The following is a 17,368-nucleotide window of genomic DNA, read 5'->3' on the forward strand; positions in this document are numbered from 1 at the left end:
ATAGACCGATACGCTATAGATTCAGTTATACTCTTCATGCTATAGCTCCTCAGGATATAACGATGTTATTAAACACTATTGCATTAAACAGCGAGCTATATATATATCTATACTCGCATTATACAGGTGGATAGACGAACAACTTCTTAGACCCCCATAACAATCTACCTTATACATCCCCTGACCCAAGGACACCCCTCGGGTCTCCTCTTATTTCTGTCTAACCTGCCATTAAATACAACTAGACTTTCTCGGGAATGGCAGGGTCCCGATACTTGTTGTACTGTCCCCGTAAGAGGCGGTATATATATATATATATATATACCCCTCTTCTACGTGTTGCGTATAGCGTGGCCCGGGCTAGATCCGTGCCAGCCTTCTTATATAAGTTCATGTATATAGATATATATCAATATACCAAATCACCCACCGCTAAACTGGCTATCCACCATATCCCTCGGGGCGCCAGTACATATTTTGAGATTATACGTGCCCCTGAGACGAGGGAACGCCTTATCGAAAGACTCTCCCAGCGTCCAGTTCTCGAATCTCCTCAGATGACGTTCGAACACGGGGTTGATCAGCAGTTCGTTACCGTCCGGGCTCTGGAGTAGCGTGTCTGTGGCCTCATACGGCCAATTGAGGGAGACGGTGGTTGTGAAGGGAATGAAAAAGTTATCGAATAGAAACTCGACGGGGTTATACTCCTTTGCGAGCATCTCCCGCATGTGCGGGAAGGGGAGGTGGTCTATCCACGCCGGGTGGGTAACTTGTAGCTGTGCCGGGGTGGGGAGGGCAAAAGGGGGTAAGAGGTCGTAGTTCTCTTGCGTAGGGCTAACTTGCCACCGCATGACGAGAAACATGTAATAGAGGACAGCTACGCGCTCCGGAAGCCCGCTTATCCCTGGAAAGGCCGCCAATATGTCTGTGAAGACCTTGGACAGCGGGTGAGAGAATACGCTGTTGGCTGGGTTGAGTAGCGATGAGACGGAGGGATATCTCGGACCGATTATGTCCCGCGTAGGGACGCCCTCTGCGGCCCGTTGACGTCTCTCTTGTAGGAACTCAAGAAGCAGGCTATCTAGAGGACAGGTCGACGGGCCGTTCTTGATAGGGGCCGAGTTGCCAACCCAAGACGACTCAACCGGTTGGAATACATTCCGCGGCGCGTACTCTATGCGATGTTGGCGGTGTTGGCGCGGTCCGCTGTTGACGGTCGCATGGTTCCGAGTGGACGGGGGCAAGCCGACGTTCCAATCATATTTCGTAGGAAGATGCTGATATCCCGGCGTGTCTTGTGCCCCGTTGACACCAGTTTGCATCCTATTCACACGATGCGAGGGATCAAGCAGAAAATCAAGCTTGAGCTGCTCACCGGCACCGAGATCTAGGTTATGAAATAGATCATGTCGTTGCTGGTTCAGCATCACCTGGGTAAAATGTGGACTTGGATGAGTTTGTGATTGTGCCTGGGATGGCGTGTCTGCTGCGGAAGGAGACGTAGCGCTCATGGGTGTCGAATCATTGTAACTAGTAGGAACCGAGGGCGAACGCTGCGCGGTCTGAGCTGGCGTGATAGTAGGGATAGGAGATGCATAAGCTCCATCGACTAGAACGACAAGGTTAGTCTACCTTTAGTCTACCTACCACCTACCATTTCTCATAACATTGTATGCTTGATCAAACCAACTAACCTTGTTGATTAGATAATATGGGTTGTATTAGGGATAAGACAGAGGCCAGCCGGCCTTTAATCTCGGCATTCTCAGCCTCGATGGCCTCCTTGGCCCGTATAGCGGCCTGGAGTTCCTGATACGGTTGTTGTGAAGTTAACTCGCGTATCCGCCTCTCGAGGGCCTCGATCTGATTCTTAGTGCGTTCGCGGATGGCCCTTTGCGCCTCCCGGTCTAAGGGAAGAAGATAAGGCAGTTAGCAAGGGGTATGTATACATAGAAACATAGGGTTACATTAGAGTAAGCTGGATTGTCACAATTAGGGAGAGTTATATTTATACATCTGGGGCATAATTACGACAGCTCGGCCTACGAGGCTCGCTGGATAGGTATACGACGAGATGATAGGATCTGGATTTGGATCTGGATTTGGATCTGGATTTGGGCAAAGTCTCAAGGTGTGGATCTAATACCGTTTGCTCTCTTCTTGGCGAGCTGCTCTGGCGTTAAGTTTGCTACACCCCTTGGGCTGGGACCGGTCCGGCGTTTCTTAGTTCGCTGATCTTCGAGATAGCCCGAGACATGGTCGCGGCCCGTCTGGGAAGAGGCGTTCCCAGAATCGGAGGACTGGCCATTCTCCTGGGAGGAGCAGGAGGGGCCGGGTTTGTGGAGATGGCCGAAGATGTCGGGTTCGTTCCGACTATTCTCGGAAGGGCTACCGGCAGTTATGGGGTCGGTGGAGGAGGATGCTCGATGGTGGCTAGCGTTGGTGTGGGTGTTGATGTTGGTATTGGTATTGGTGTTGGTATTGGTATTGGTGTTGGTGCTGGTGCTGGTGTCGGTGTCGGGATTGACAAAGGTGGAGAAGGGGAAGGCTTCGTTAACGGAAGGGTGCATATCACAAGTACTACCTATGATAGTATGTATGATAGGTAGGTAGTACTAGTATATCATGGCATTGGCATTGGTAGATTAGGTAGGCGATAGAAAGTGGGCGCAACGCTGGTGTCGGGGAAAGCCTGATTTGCTTTGCGTCAGTTGACTGGTCCATTTCAAAACCTGTCCACATGGAGATCGCCCTTCATGATTCAGTGACGCCAAGTGGGTCAATGTTGGTCTAGTTGATCCACGAGTCAGGAAATAAACCTGCCGACAGAAGCCACTATTAGCCGACCGTCCTTAGCCGACCCGTCCCGACAGTCCCGACAGTCCCGACAGTCCCGACCTATCTCTACTTTAATTTTAGCTCGCTTGTTAGCTTCCCTAATAGTCTTTCTCTAATTGTCGTCGACTACATACATGTAGTACCTTAACGACGAAACCGTCTCTTGACAGGTACCTATGTTTCAAATGCAACTACTCTCAGCTCCATCGTGTAATACATTTGCATAACTATAACGTATCTACGCTACCTACTACTATGTATGTAGATGGTAGCTCCTAGTGTAAACCACCAACCGTGATAAATGCGCCCGTCTCGTTTCTCGTCGAAAAGCACCAACCTATTACTTCGACTATGTGCCGACAAACCAAGGAATGCGTGCATACACATCCAAGTCCTATTTTACACTTGAATCCCATTAATCCGCGGAGGCTCGAGCAAGAGCTTCGTGCAGGTGCGGCGGGAACCTATATCTCAGCTGGCTTGTGTATGTCGTTAGATCCATGCTGATCTGCTTCAAGTTGTCGCACATCATCCGTCGAGTGCCTTCGTTGCCGCTGAACTGCCCGCTCATGAGCCGCTCTCTCTGTTGGATGCAGCACGTAATAGTCCACATGAGTAGGTTCGGCACGTTAATGGCAACGGTCTGGGACAATCCCGAAAAAGTTGCTGCGTAGTGTCGGATCCTAGCCGGATCGCCGTTAGCATCCAGGGGTAAGATCTCCAACGCGCGTATTTTCTGCGTCATTAGTTAGTATTTAATATATCCATAACGGGCCGAGAATTAATAAATCACTTACATCCAACGCCTCGGGCCATTGGCCACCCTCGACCAAGCTCTTGATATCGCTCATTTGTAGAAGAATATGACACGCGATCCGGTTCTGTTCCTCGACTCTCGTATAGAACATGGCGTCCTTTTCGTACATCGACATCATCGTCATCGCAAGCTGGATGGGATCGTCGATAGACGCCAGACTCAAGCTGCTGCCAACTTGCGCCTCCGGGTCCTTGCCATCCGATCGGGGTTTAACTGGCATTAAACGCATAGGATCCTCGCCGATCTCTAGTGCGATAGCCTCGCTTAGCGCGCGACTCACTATAGTCACCACGCTGTCGTAGTCTCCAGCTAAATGATACAACAGTACTGCATCCGTTGTCCGCCCGTTATCATCGGCGAACCGGGCCGCCTGTAGCGTAACCGTCTTCACGAAGTCATCTTCCTCCCGAAGGCCGATGAGCGAGGCACGTTCTTCGACGAGACCTGTGATGCGGCGCCCATCCGGTCTAATATCACCAATGAGCTTACTAAACTCTCTGGTCTCTAAGATAAGTTCTCGCAGAGCCGCGTGGCAAAGCTCTGCTTGTTGCCGACCCGCTTCGCCGCCCAAGTCTGCATTGAGGCAGATCAGAGTTAGATAATCGACAGCCGAGGCAACGTCGGCAGCCCGGAAATCGCGTGTGTAGTATCCCAGCATCCTACCAAAGCTTAACTGTGGTCTGGAGCGAGTGTCGTGCGATAGAAGCGAGTCCGCCGTGCTCCAGGGGTCCGCAGGGCGTAAAAGACCATAATATTCGAGGGCTATGGCGAAGTGGATAGCGTCCACGTAAGAGAAAGTATACAAGTATGAGATGGCTTGCTCGAACATGCCCGAGAGGATCTGTAGGAAGAAAAACATGCCGAAAGTGCCAGTATCGTCCTCGCTAGGAGACTTTGGAAAGTGTTTGAGGCCGATATCCCGAATGCTTGTTCGTAAGTCCTGTAATCCGTACGACTCTGCAGCCACCTCGGTTGCCTTGTCATTCTCACGAGCGAGGTTGAACTGAAGCCATATCCAATCCTCAATCTCTGTGTTCAGACCGTCAAGGCTACGATTGCTCACGTCGCAGCGTCCCACAATCTTATAACAAGCCATTCGGTACGGGTCGATAGAGTTCTCCGGTGCATTACGAGCTCGTTGGTTATACTCGTTATTGCAGCGCTCCTGCAACTGGCGCCTTAATCGCCTATCGGGGCTACCAACATACTCGAGGAGGTATGATGCAAAGGTACGATCAATGCTCCGGAAAGTAGTCGACTGAGCCTTAACATAATCAGCCGCCTCGGCAATCTTCCCAGACCGTAGCAGATAGAATACGATAGCCCAGACGAATTCACCGTCGACTTGTTGAAGATCGACGTTATCAGGTACAAGGTCTTTCCGTGAGTGTCGTAATCGAACATATGCCTTGATCTTGCTGATGACGTCCGGGCGACCTCCCAAATTTGCCTCTCTTGGGTATTTGGCGATGACGTTCTCGATCTCTTGGAAAAACTTCCTCTCTAAGAAGGCGTTCGCGCCGTTGAGGATCCTTTTTCGCATTTCTATTGATCCGGGAGACTTGTCATTCACGTCCAAGTATTTGTCCTTGAATTGGCGTTCTTTTGCCGTTGCATCGCCCGCAAACGTTTCCGCTTCTGGGTTTTCCCCGACGATAGTCATGGCAGCGTGATAGGCATCAACTAATTGCTGAGCATGTCTATCACCGGAATTTCCTGCCACCTGCGCAAGCTCGTGTAGAATAGGGTAAGGCTGCTTCTCGATTCGGCAAAGATTAAGTTGTCGAACTCGTTCTGCGAGGCGACCCTGTTTCTCTCTGAGAAATCGATCGTCGATCGAAGTGGCACCATTTAGGGTACTTGGGCTTCCCGTCGCATCCTGGATATCCGTAAATTCGGTCTTATGACTACCAATCTTGCTAGGAGTGCCAATGACCGACTTCTGAAGATTTGACCGTCCAAATGCGCTGGCCTTGATACCTGCTACCGAAGACCTCGCCGTCTTAGTTGTTCGTCGTGACCGACCAAAGCCCGCATGCGACTCTCTGTTGGCTGCTCCCGGCGGTCCTTCAACGGGTCCATCGTCTTTAGTCTTAATACCAAAGTGTTCGTAGATACGCTTCCTCTGTGCCTCCCACTCCATCGTAACGTTATCTTCAAGAAAATTATCGAAGTCCTTAGCCGATCTTTCCAGACCGTCTGCGATCATACTGAGAGTCGTCTTCTTCTGTATATTCGAGAGATATGTATCGATGTCAACGTCCACGGCCGAGGTGGGTGTAGGGCGTTCGACGCGGCCTCCGATCCGGACGTCGAAATCGTTCAACTCTCGCACCGCTGCTGCCGGCTCTACGCCAGACGCGGCCAGGATAAAGCGAGCTTTTTCATGAGCCAAAGGATCCGCTTGCGGACCTAGCTTTCGAAGGCGCTGACGAAGGTCTCCAAGGCCAAGTTGAAGGCTGGGAAGATCTTCGAGTGGTGATTGTTCGCTACCTTGCTTCTTGCCTTTCGAGAGCAAGCTGTCGAAGTACCCTGTCGTATTACCCTGGGGTAGCACGCTGGCATTTAGCTGACTAACTCCAAGAATAGATGATAGCCCTTGAGATGGTCCTTGAGCTTGGTTGTTTGTAGACTGTCCGAGACTAAAGCCACCAGTGGCGGGTTGGGTAGGCCGGGCGACCGAGGTACTAAACATGCTTCCCGCTTGCTGCTGCTGCTGATTGCCAGTAGATAATCCGGTAAGGCCTCCTGCTGGAGGCTGTTGTTGATTTGAAGGAGCCGTAGCGAATCTATTAAATAGGCTGCTAGTTTGGGTCGGTTGAGTCGCAGATGATGTACCGGCGGTACTTGCAAATATGGATTGCTGTTGCTGTTGCTGCTGCTGCTGCTGCTGCTGCTGCTGCTGCTGCTGCTGCTGCTGCTGCTGTTGCTGCGCAGGATTAGTAGCGGTACCAAATAACGAAGACGTCGGCCCGGAAGTAGAAGCTGTATTGGCCGTTTGGTTGACACCGCCAGGGCCTAATTGCTTTCCGAACAACGAGGCCATCTTGAAATGAAAATGATAGGTCGGTCACTATTGGGAGATGGTCGGGTTGCTGCAATTGGCAGCTGAAAGAATGGCCCAATGAATGAGTTGGATGGTTGTCGATTTATTTAGAGCTCGGAATTTTATGGCAAGGCTGAAAAAAAACAATCAACAAGGCAAAAGACGTTGCAGGTACATAGTAGCTTCTGCACGGACCATGTACCACGCTAACTACGCGTCTTCCAAAACGAGTAGTCACCTTTATAAGTCAAGAGGAATCTACACTACATGTACCTATTTTTATACAATATTAGCTTTTAAAGTATTAAACTTTAGTTAGGCCAGTCTTTAACGGCAGGTATTATACTTGTCGTTTGCAAACCGGCTTGAGCATATGCCTCTCTATAGGTATATCGTCAAGTGTTAGAAATATAACAAGTTTACAATTAATTAATATAGTTATTGCATATTTCAACACTCTTTAAATTCGTCTTACGATTACCAGTTGCTGATTTCTAAGTTACATTTACTTAACCTAGGTAGGTACATGTTAGCCCTCTGTTATATGTATTATATCTACCTGTAATGCGTCCCATTATGGAAACCAACTCCTTGGGAAGTCAATTAGCAGATTAGTAGCATCAGGTAACTACCTTCCATTCCGTTACATTCCAATCAATCACTTTCGTTTGCTTCCAAGACTAGATAGTCTTTCAACAACAACAAACGTAGCATATTTGGGTTTACAATTCTTACTCTATTGGTTCACATCGGTTTGGAAATAAACGCGTATATACGCAGTTAACCTAGTCTAAATCACAGATTGTATCCCTATGGCATTAGCCTTTCTACAGGTGCTCTACCCTCTACCATCCGCGCCTGCTCATGAGTCCCACGGAGCTTTTCATTAACACCTAATTCCCGACACCATACCCAGTAGTTCCCTTTTGTCTAATTTCCGTATTCAAGACCCCATGAACTAGTAGCCTGATCAACTTTAGAACGGTATTCCCGCTGGGTCCGGCACTGCTCTAGGAATACTTCGTACTTGGCGTCGAAGAGTTTTTTCTCGTTCGCGTCACTCCCGGGCTTAACGAGCCGACCCGGCTTGCTCATTCGGTCCATGATAGTCCAGAGGTTCTCAGTCTTGCCATCGGCATCTGCGCTTGCTGCCTTTGCACCAAGCATGGCCGCCCCGTGCACCACAGCAGCGTGGACGTATCGAGGAATTAATACCGGCATATCGCAGACAGTAGCGATGAGATCCATAAGCATATCGTTCTGACATTGACTGCCCGACATGAAAATAGTCTGAATGTTGTGGCCTGCCTTGTTCATAGCCTCTATGATCTGTCGCGTTTGCAAGGCAATGAACTCCATGGTGGCATAGTAATATAGGGCAAGACCATCAACGCTAGAATCAGAACTGAGACCAATTACAGATCCTTTCATGTTGGGATCCGCAATGGGCGATCGGTTACCCCACAGGTCACCGTAGAAGAAGAAGTGCCGTCCAAGGTAGGAAACGGTAGGAGCGTGAGTCTTCTCAGCTAACTCCCTTAGATGGCCATTCATGTAATCGTATATGTTCATGTGCATAGCTTCCGCAAGAGGTACAATCTCTTTATGTGCCGGATGTGTCTCGAGAATGTGCCTCAAAAGCTCACCCGTTGCCGATTGGCCACCCTCTGCTAACCAGTAGTTCGGCAGGAGTACGTCACGATAGGGTCCCCATACTCCGTTGACGAACACGGGTTTCTCGGACATGGCAAGATGACAGGTAGATGTGCCAGCTACGGCAGCAAGTCGGGTAGAGGCTTGGGCGAGATCGTTTGCCGGGGCGCTCTCGTCCGCGTGACCATACTCGGTGTCAACCTTTGCTCCAACGGTACCGACCCAGCCGGCGTAGGCATCAATTACACCACTGCCCACTGCTATGCCAGCCTGCAGTCCGAGCTGCTTGCTAGCATGGTCAGACAGATGACCAACCAGTTCTCCCGCGCTAAAGTATTTACCATTCTAGGGAACCAATCAGCGAATTGTCTCGATACAGCAGAGGACCAATTGGGAGGAGGGGAGGGGAGCTTACAGTTCCATTCACGCCTCCCATGCGCCTGAAATTGTCTTTAGCTAAGTCGCTTAGTCCGATCTCAGTGAAGAAATCTTCTTGCCAACCCTTCTCACTTTCATCTACGCCGATAGGGACGTAGCCTTGCTTGCAAACTGTGCTGCAGAAGCTTCGGTTCTCGTTGCCGGTAGCCAAATGAGTCAACGCATCTGTCAAGTCGTAGAACTTGCAGCGGTCGAATAGCTCCTTAGGCATGTTGTTCTTCAGCCATAATACTTTAGGAATCTCCATCTCAATGCTCATCTTGCCGCCTACATATCGCAACAGGTTGTGGCCTGTAGCATTGATCTTGTCCGTCTCTTGGACGGGACGGTGGTCTAGCCATAAGATAACATTGCGATCGTTGCCGTCGTTCTCGAAGTCTGGACCGGTAACAGTGACAGGTTGGTCATCTTTTTCAGAGAAGACTGCGAGCGAACAAGTAGCATCGAAACCTAAGCCCTTGATGTGACTGACGTCGATTCCGGATTGGTGGACGACGCGCTGCACACAATGGCAAATACAGTGCCAGATATCGGTAGTTGATTGTTCCTTGAGCTTTGTTAGGTCCCACGTCACACTTGTCAAGACAAAGCAGGGGGAACTTCGTGAAAGAACGTACATAGTAACCTTGCTGGGGCTGCCATAGCTTAATGGCCTCTGATGCTAGAGCTTTGATGTCTCCAGACGAGTCTATAAGACAGGCACGGGCAGAACCGGTACCAACGTCAATACCAATGTAGTGATCCTGCATGGTGACTGTGTTAATTGACTAGATCCATGAAGCTGTATTGACACTGGGGGAAGAATGTTATAAGAAGCTCTTATAGAAACGCACGTTATCCTCGAAGTGAATTATATTCCGGGTACTAGACGGGAACTCTTTGTCAGAACCTATGTAGCTTTGACTTATCGACTTATCGACTTATCGGTTGTACAGACGATAAACCGATCAACCGATCAACCGGTCAAACGGTCAAACGGCCAAAAGATTAAGAACTTGGGGACATGGACATGACTAACTCCATCGTCGGGGAAGGTGCGGCCTCAAGTCAGCCACTTCTGCACCTGCTTCTGCTTCCGGCGTACACGGCAAAACGAGTGAATATGCGAATAGAGCGAATAGAGTTATTAATCACAAGAGGAAACTTTAATCCACCCAATTGGTTTGGGTAGGACACAATGCCGAGCTAGACGTTCTTTCCAATCGCTGTCCAACAATTTCGAATCTGGTGTCTTGTGTGTGTCAGCTCGAGAAGCAAGTCCGGTAAATGAAACAAACAATTCGCGCAGGACGAAGGCAGGAAGCAAACCCGATGGGAAACCGAGGAAGTAGGGAAAATATTGTTATACGAGTATAAAAAGGGTATCACTACCTTATACTACCTACCTAACACTTCAAGCCTTGTGAGCTGTCTTAGGTAGGTACCTAGGTATGTAATAGGTAGCTACCTAGGTATGTAATAATAATAATATGTACTACTACTAGTCTAAGAAGCTACCCCCCCTTGTTACTTAACCCTTGTTACCGCCCCTCCCCCTCCATCCATTTCCCAAGAAAATGTATCGAAACATTTAGAGTGGCCTGGGTCAGCCTGGCCTGTGTGGACCTTTGGGCGAAGCCGGTGCAAATCCTACCCTTTTGCAGGGTACACCGCAGTACCGTACTGTCGTCACAAGGTGGGGTATGTGGAGACGGAAGCCGCTAAAGCCAAGCGATACCCCGCTAATCTTTTCCCTAATTTAAACCGCCTTCCCCTCCGCGCTGTCTACCTGGTACCTACCTACCTACATATAGTCCGTTGATGCCAAGTACCTACCTGTACCTCTTCCCATCGCCTAACCTCCAGACTCCCACCTCTGATAGGTATCGTGACTTTTGTTGGGTGACAAGCCACTCCACAATATTTTCGGGTGAGCCGACAATAACGTGCAGAACGTGGGAGGGCCAAAAATTTTACACCGGATTTATTGGAGACTACCAATCCACAGGTCTGACATCTTAGAGAATTTGCACTAAGCGAACAACCCACATTACAGCTGTGCGACAGGGTTGACGAATGCTTGGATGTCAGGATGTCAGGATGTGATGTACATACCGGCATACATAACCAGCATACGTCCACCGCCAGCTTGGCTTTCGGACGTTTGCAGTAAGGAAGTCCGGTATTAGGAGCGAGGTCACGATGATCTATGGTGTGGCAAACCGCCACTCCCTGCCTCTCGGTTGTAGTCAGGGTCCTCTGGGCCTCTGGTTCGTCAAGCACCCTCCGCAAAGGATGCCGATCAGCCAACATAGGTAATCCATTTAAAAAGCCGCACTTCCAAAGCAGGACTCAACATAGTCTTGCGTGGGAGAAATAGTAATACAATTAAGACCGGAATGCGGAATGGGACTGACTGAACGGGTATATCTATGCGAAACTCCCTATTCCGGGCTATAAAAACAAATTTTTAGCTATCCTATGCCATTCCCCTAATACCTAAGAACACCTGTATAATCGTGTAACCATCGTGAAAGTCGTCGACTGCGTCAATATGTTCGTTAAGAGATTAGTATGTGTATGTGTCTTGTCGTTATGCGCCGTCACCGTTTGCCGGTGATCGTGACGATCCCCAGCACTCGCAATGAAACTTCCGACTGCCACCTTGGTTATTCTGCATCTCCCGGCTGATCCTCAACAAGAATTACAACCGTTAAGGTTGCTGCATAAGCTTCGCGGATAGCGCATGCCATGCTGTGTCGCATTAGCCATCAATCAATCAATCATCTATCATCGTCGTGCGACGAGAACAACTCACCAAGTCCTGCTAATATCCGCCACTACTGCGCTGAGTCCCCAGTGAGAGCACCACGCCCGCGCCAAGACTTCGTTGTCGCTGCTGCCGAACGCCTCAACCACTAGGACTCTCTCCGCGTCGTCCCCTCCCACGATGGGTTCAAATTCTGGCGGCTTGCTTCCGCCAGCTGACGTTGAATGAAAGCTTCTTTCCCTACAATTTGGTTTACCCCAGTCTAAGATATCTACGAGTTCGTCAACTTTGCGGGGAGTATAGACATAGTCAAAGAACAGAGGGTGAGGTCCGTCAGAGCACGGCCAAGCATTGATGAACGATACATCAAACGTAAGGTGAAGTGGCCAGGATACGCCATCAATAGCGAACTGTATCGACGCGTCGAACCATTTAGGGCCCGAATCTTGCTTATCAGTAGCTACCTTGAGAATAACCTGCTCAAGTAGGACTGTATCGACTGTATCATCCGTGTCAGGTGCCAACAAGTCGTAATCCCCGACGGGGTAAATTTCAGAACGTGGCCCCAAGGGGTCCGATCTATCGCTCATAGAAGTTACGTCCTCTGGCGTTAGAATATTCTGTCGTGGTTTTTTCGAGCGAATCCGGGCAATCTCAGAGCGTCCCAAGTCTTTTGTCGGTCTAGCTGGACCAACCCATCCAGCGACCTCGTGGCACGTCGGCGCAAGTACTTTACCAACGATGCAGGCCGATCTCCAGTAAGTATAACTATTGCGGTACTGGAAGCCGCAGTGGGGATGAAGGTGCGTAAGCAAAGCAAGATTGTCAGTCGCCTTATCGGGGTCGATATCAATCAAAGAGTTCATAATGAGAAAAGGGAATGTGGGCTACATGGAGATTAGCAAATTCAACAATGTCATGAATAAGGGGGTGAATGGTAGGTTCATACTCCTGGTAAGACTAGACCGCTGAAGAAAGCCATCGCGTGCGAACTGACGATCATCAGCGTTCCCTCAGTATCTCTCTGCTTGAGCTCGCTTATCGTGTCGGCAAGGTTCGGCCATTTCATCATCTGAGCGAATCTTTTCAGCATGCTGACCTGTCTCCTCCTCATCTTGAACCGTAGCTTGATCTGATCTGGCTCCTCGCCGTAATCTTCGATACGCACAAAATCCCTCCACCGCCTAGCGAGAGCCAAATTCCACTGAATTCTCGGTGGTATCTGTGCCACAAGTCTCTCCCTGGCCGGGTCCTGATGCTTTTTCGAATTGATTCGTAGCTCTAATTCAAGGCTCAAGAGTAACTGGTAGAAGAATTTATGGTATTGCTGCTGGTTCTCGGGGCCCGCGTCATAGATAAACTTTGTGACAACCTGATTCTTCGGATTCGAGAAATCAAACCAATCTGGGCTTGAAAGGCACATAACCAAATCCGTAATCTGCTTCTCCATTGTCTTATGTGGGCTGAAGAGCTTATCGGGGTCTTTAAGAAATCGTTTATACAGACGATATAAGACTTCGTCATTCCCATCTTCTAAACCAGCCTCTAAATCCTGTAGTCGTTCGAATATCGAAGCTAAATCAACTTCTCTCGGCACAACTCCAGGGTCGCGAAGCCCGATCGGTGGTGGGATTGCGCTAAATATATTTACCCAGTGGTTTAGGGTGATAGTACCCGGCCGTCCTCCGAATCCAAAAGCAAGACTTGGTTGTTCAAGAGTCTCCCATGGATACTTAGGTTGACCGAAGCCCTGTATGCACAGGGTTGTGAGTTGAGTCATGGCATCATGCTGGTTAACAGTATCGTTGTCATCACCGTGATTACCAGCTGTCGTCGTGTATAGCCCATAGTAATGATCTGACGCATGAGGTATAGGCCGTTTATGTCCCCTGTGCGCTGGAACACCTCTCGAGATGAGCTCCATTGCGTGGCCGAGGGTAAGTTGTTCCTCTTTGGAAATACCAGATGGGGGCCATTCTGACAAGGGTGCCGGTTCGTACTTATGGCCGTTTGGCTGCTCCCTGCCTTTACCTTTTAAATCACGTGGATCCGGACGGCGCGGTCGTCTACGAGGACTGATAACATCAGGTCTATCAGATCGATGTCTTCGTACAGGTATGTCGCCATCGCTTGCCCGTCTTGATGGCGGATCCTTCACCTCGTGACCCGTGAGTAAGGCATCAACTTGCTGCGGGGCGGATACATACCAGCTTACCACTCCCTTGGGCGTTACTAATCCTGCGCATCAGACCACTCAAAAGCCCCTTCTTCTTTGGTTCGGACATGGTTGGTTCGTGGTAGATCTTTTCCAGGCATAAAGGTAGACGAGTGAGGGGATGTAGAATATCTCGATATATCTTCGTTGCCGACGTTGCACGATGTAGGTACGCGTCAGTTTTGGGGGCTGGGCGCAGCTACATGTAAAGTGTCAAGGAAAAGCAGCTAAGGCAAACAGGACAATTGAGTATAGGTATGTACTTGACTCGGTACTCGGGAATAGACAAACTTGAGATTTGTTACTATTTCATGTGAAAATAATAAGAAAGATGAAATCGCGGAATTATTATATTAATACGTGACCTTAAGAAAAGTACCTAGGTTAGGTAGTTTAGGTTGATCGGTATCACACCAAAAGACTGGAGTTATTATTTTTAAGTTGCAGAACTACATACGGTAAATATGCACATTGACGCGCGAAACAGGAAGCTGCAGGTGAGGAACGTGTCATGCACAATCCAGCAGAAGAGCCCAGCCTCATGGACTTGGTTACTGACTGCATTATGCTGAAACAAGACATTGCATTTGGAAGCAGCCATTCAGGAAAAAGAAGTCGCTAGTTTGGCCGTGGCAGCTGCGTGGATAGTAGCTTCAAAGCTAATTGCTTACCTTACATAACCCCCACTACCCCGATTTATTATGTACGACACTCCTTTTTCTCCGTCTTCACTGCTGGCGGATTACTATTTGTGCAACTCTTTTCTCACTACCTTAACAAAACCAATAATATGCTGATGAGTTTCTTTTTATCCAAATATATACTCATACTCCCGGTATATGTAGCCGGCCTATGCATACAACAATTTCGACATATCCAATACAGGGGCACTAATCAAACCATCCATGAAGTACGGATTATAGAACGAACAGATTTGTTACACATCTCTCACAAGAAGGTATCACAGGCAATATATGATATATGCCGCCGTCCTTTGAGCTTTTTATATTATTACAAGAGCTCTCCAATAAACGCTGCTTCAGTTTCGTTCAACAGCTGATTATCCAATCTTGCAAACGCGGCTCGGTACTAAACGTAAGAGGATAGGTTAGTTTTCACCAAGATAATAGAAGACTAATACGAAGATGATCTTACCGAGAACACAAAATTAAATATCAAAGCGAGCATCAAGGCAGCGCTGATGATTAGCGGCCCAATCATGTTATCGAAGTCCTTGCCGCTGCGATCTACGATCATGTCGCGGCGCTTGTGCAGCATAAAGTATCCCCATCCTCCAGCAAGGATAGCAATCACGATATAGGCAATGCCCATACACTCGGCGAGGAAGTTCTCACCCGCTGCTGTGTATAGACTGATTGCTAAGCTACCAAGGAGAATGCAGATATGCTGCCATTTGAGGAACGTCCGCTCGTTAGCGAGCCAGACCTTTGGTTCAACTTGAAGTGGCCCCGCGTTCTTGAGCCAGACCTCTGGTTTTGTAACACCTTCGGGAAGTTGTGCCCGCTGACGCTTTGCTCGAGAATACCGGGAGAGAGAGAAGCCGGGGAAAACAGAAGAAAGGGTCCCGTAACTCGTTTGCTGAGTGGAACCATTCCCTGTACCGTCCTCATCATCCCGCCCACCGTGGCCGTTTACAGCAGTCGGAGGTGCAGACATCCTAGCTTCTCTAGCTTCTCTAGCGGCTCGCTCAGATAAATACGACCTCCCAACCGGCGAACTTGTTGCTGGTTTATAGGAGCCAATCCTAGCAGCAGCAGCGCCGCCGCCTAAGAAGCTGCCTACAACCATGGCGTCTTCCGCCTGTTGCGCTTTCCGTTGCTCCTCTTCATCGTGCGCCGTCTGGGGATCTTTGCGGATATCCGTCTCGAGATCGCTCAACCAAAGCGGCAAGTGATTAACATAGTCCTCGAAGAGGGATGCAACTCCGTGTACAAATTTGGAAAATCTTGGTGCAGCGTGAACGAGATGGGAAGCCATTAGGTCTTCTATCCATCCCGGCCGCTTGCGCCCCCCTTCCTCCTTCAGCTTGATCTCGAGAAGTGCATAAGGGAATCTTGACACCTCGCTCTGGTTTATATTCTTGAAGGGATATTTCATATTATTTTCGTCAATATCTCGTCGGTGCCATTCCTGAGGATCGCGACACGGCCTGTCACGGTCCAGGGTGTCCTCGCGGATAAAAGCGACGTCGGTGTCGATCGAAATTCGGACGCGATCATCGGAAGGCTTTTGGAACGCCGTACGGGTATAATTGGCCCGTAGGACAGGTTCCAACTTAGCCCTGACGATAAATTCTTGAATTTCTCCCACAGTAGTCTGGAAGGACTCGATAGCTTCGGTCGTCTGGCCCTTCCTTTCCATTTTTTGGATAGTCTTGTCCATTTTGTAATCTCCATCGATAAATTGCTTGATATATTTGTTTTTAATCATGAATTTCTTTTCCTCGCTAACGCCATTCTCGTGAACTATCTTCTGTTCAAGGACAATCTCGGGCTTCGCGTCCACTTGCCCATACCAGCGCAACCTCAAAGACGAAGCATCGACTTGGCGGTCCACCTTTCTACCGTATAGCTCAAACTTGGAGTTGTCGAAGTAGAGCGACGTGATCTTAGGATCTTCGTTGCCGTCGGGGTCTTGCCCGGCTTGTTGAGTGTAGACAAGAGCAGGTAAGTGTCGCAAGATAGCGGTCTTGACCTCGAGGAGGTTTTCCGTATGTATCCAAACTGTGAATGTCATGTTAGCTCGAACGTAGAGTTGCAACGATCTTGGTGGTTTACATTTATGGGCGGTGTACCGCTCGCCATTATGCACCTCGGGCTGATTCTCTAAACCAAGATCCAGAGGTTGCGCCTGCTCACCCTCGTCCAGGTTCTGGTTGACGGCATAGTACATCAAAGACAGCTTCGTGAGGAGAGGCGTATATGCCTGCTCCGAGTTGAAACCACGATCCGACAAGCTGACCCGCATCATGGGCCGGACCTTGTAACGGTCACCGCGCTTGCGATCGTGCTTCTTTGCAATCTTGAGGAAACCAGTATAGTTGGCGCTGCTATACTTCTTCAGCTCCTTGACCTCGTTAGTGATGGCATCCAGCTCGTTCCTGAGCTCCTTCAGCCGAGCAGCCGTGATATCGCTCTTAGGCTTGTCGTCGGAGGGCGTCATCTCCTTCAATGTCTCGAAGACAACCTCAGCGCGCTCCTTCAATCCGCTGACGGTCTTCTCTTGGAATTGAGCCACCTTCTCCAGCTGTACGTTGAATATCTCGTCGCAGAACTTGTTCTCGTCGTCTTCGGTCCAGGGCACGTCATCGTCCTCCTTCCTATCCTCCCGCAACATCGTCTTCAGCTTCGCGTAGTCTATATACTGGTCCTTCCATGGCGAGTATATGGACTCGCGAAGAGTCTTGCCAAAACGCATTGTCGCTTAGGAGTCGCGAAGCTCGTTCCGATCAGAGAGCAGTTAGGGGGGCGAGTTGTCGAGATAACGAAATTTTCTTGCTGTTAATCGTATAAGGTTAAGTAATTGATTTTCAAATCAAAAAGGGTTTAAAACTTAGAACTAATGTCGGACCAATTGAACAAAAAACGAGAT

At 49.2% G+C, this 17,368-nt stretch overlaps 4 protein-coding genes across 4 annotated transcripts; all 4 read right to left on the reverse strand.

The window, feature by feature from the left end:
• Window positions 1-422: 422 nt before the first annotated feature.
• Window positions 423-2,570, reverse strand: F4813DRAFT_381579 (uncharacterized protein; the record flags this gene model as incomplete). The annotated part of the gene is made up of 3 exons (XM_049245695.1): window positions 423-1,609; window positions 1,695-1,907; window positions 2,147-2,570. The coding sequence occupies 3 exons, from the start codon at window positions 2,568-2,570 to the stop codon at window positions 423-425; spliced, it is 1,824 nt and encodes a 607-aa protein (XP_049098145.1).
• A 683-nt stretch (window positions 2,571-3,253) lies between these two features.
• F4813DRAFT_381580 (Nup93/Nic96-domain-containing protein) lies at window positions 3,254-9,541 on the reverse strand (the record flags this gene model as incomplete). The annotated part of the gene is made up of 5 exons (XM_049245696.1): window positions 3,254-3,574; window positions 3,636-6,673; window positions 7,652-8,699; window positions 8,770-9,339; window positions 9,410-9,541. The coding sequence occupies 5 exons, from the start codon at window positions 9,539-9,541 to the stop codon at window positions 3,254-3,256; spliced, it is 5,109 nt and encodes a 1,702-aa protein (XP_049098146.1).
• Window positions 9,542-11,262: 1,721 nt separating this feature from the next.
• F4813DRAFT_136823 (uncharacterized protein) lies at window positions 11,263-13,950 on the reverse strand. The gene is made up of 4 exons (XM_049238793.1): window positions 13,749-13,950; window positions 12,491-13,699; window positions 11,590-12,428; window positions 11,263-11,525 (listed from the first exon to the last, which is right to left on the reverse strand). Exons 1-4 carry the CDS (start codon window positions 13,824-13,826, stop codon window positions 11,441-11,443), a joined length of 2,211 nt encoding a protein of 736 aa, XP_049098147.1. The 5' UTR covers window positions 13,827-13,950; the 3' UTR covers window positions 11,263-11,440.
• A 902-nt stretch (window positions 13,951-14,852) lies between these two features.
• On the reverse strand, window positions 14,853-17,292 carry F4813DRAFT_136787 (SPX-domain-containing protein). Its single transcript, XM_049238792.1, has 2 exons — window positions 16,555-17,292; window positions 14,853-16,500 (listed from the first exon to the last, which is right to left on the reverse strand). Exons 1-2 carry the CDS (start codon window positions 17,192-17,194, stop codon window positions 14,891-14,893), a joined length of 2,250 nt encoding a protein of 749 aa, XP_049098148.1. The 5' UTR covers window positions 17,195-17,292; the 3' UTR covers window positions 14,853-14,890.
• Between the last annotated feature and the right edge of the window lie 76 nt (window positions 17,293-17,368).

This window comes from Daldinia decipiens (assembly GCF_022478715.1).
Source record: "Daldinia decipiens strain CBS 113046 unplaced genomic scaffold F4813scaffold_24, whole genome shotgun sequence".
Taxonomy (NCBI): domain Eukaryota; kingdom Fungi; phylum Ascomycota; class Sordariomycetes; order Xylariales; family Hypoxylaceae; genus Daldinia; species Daldinia decipiens.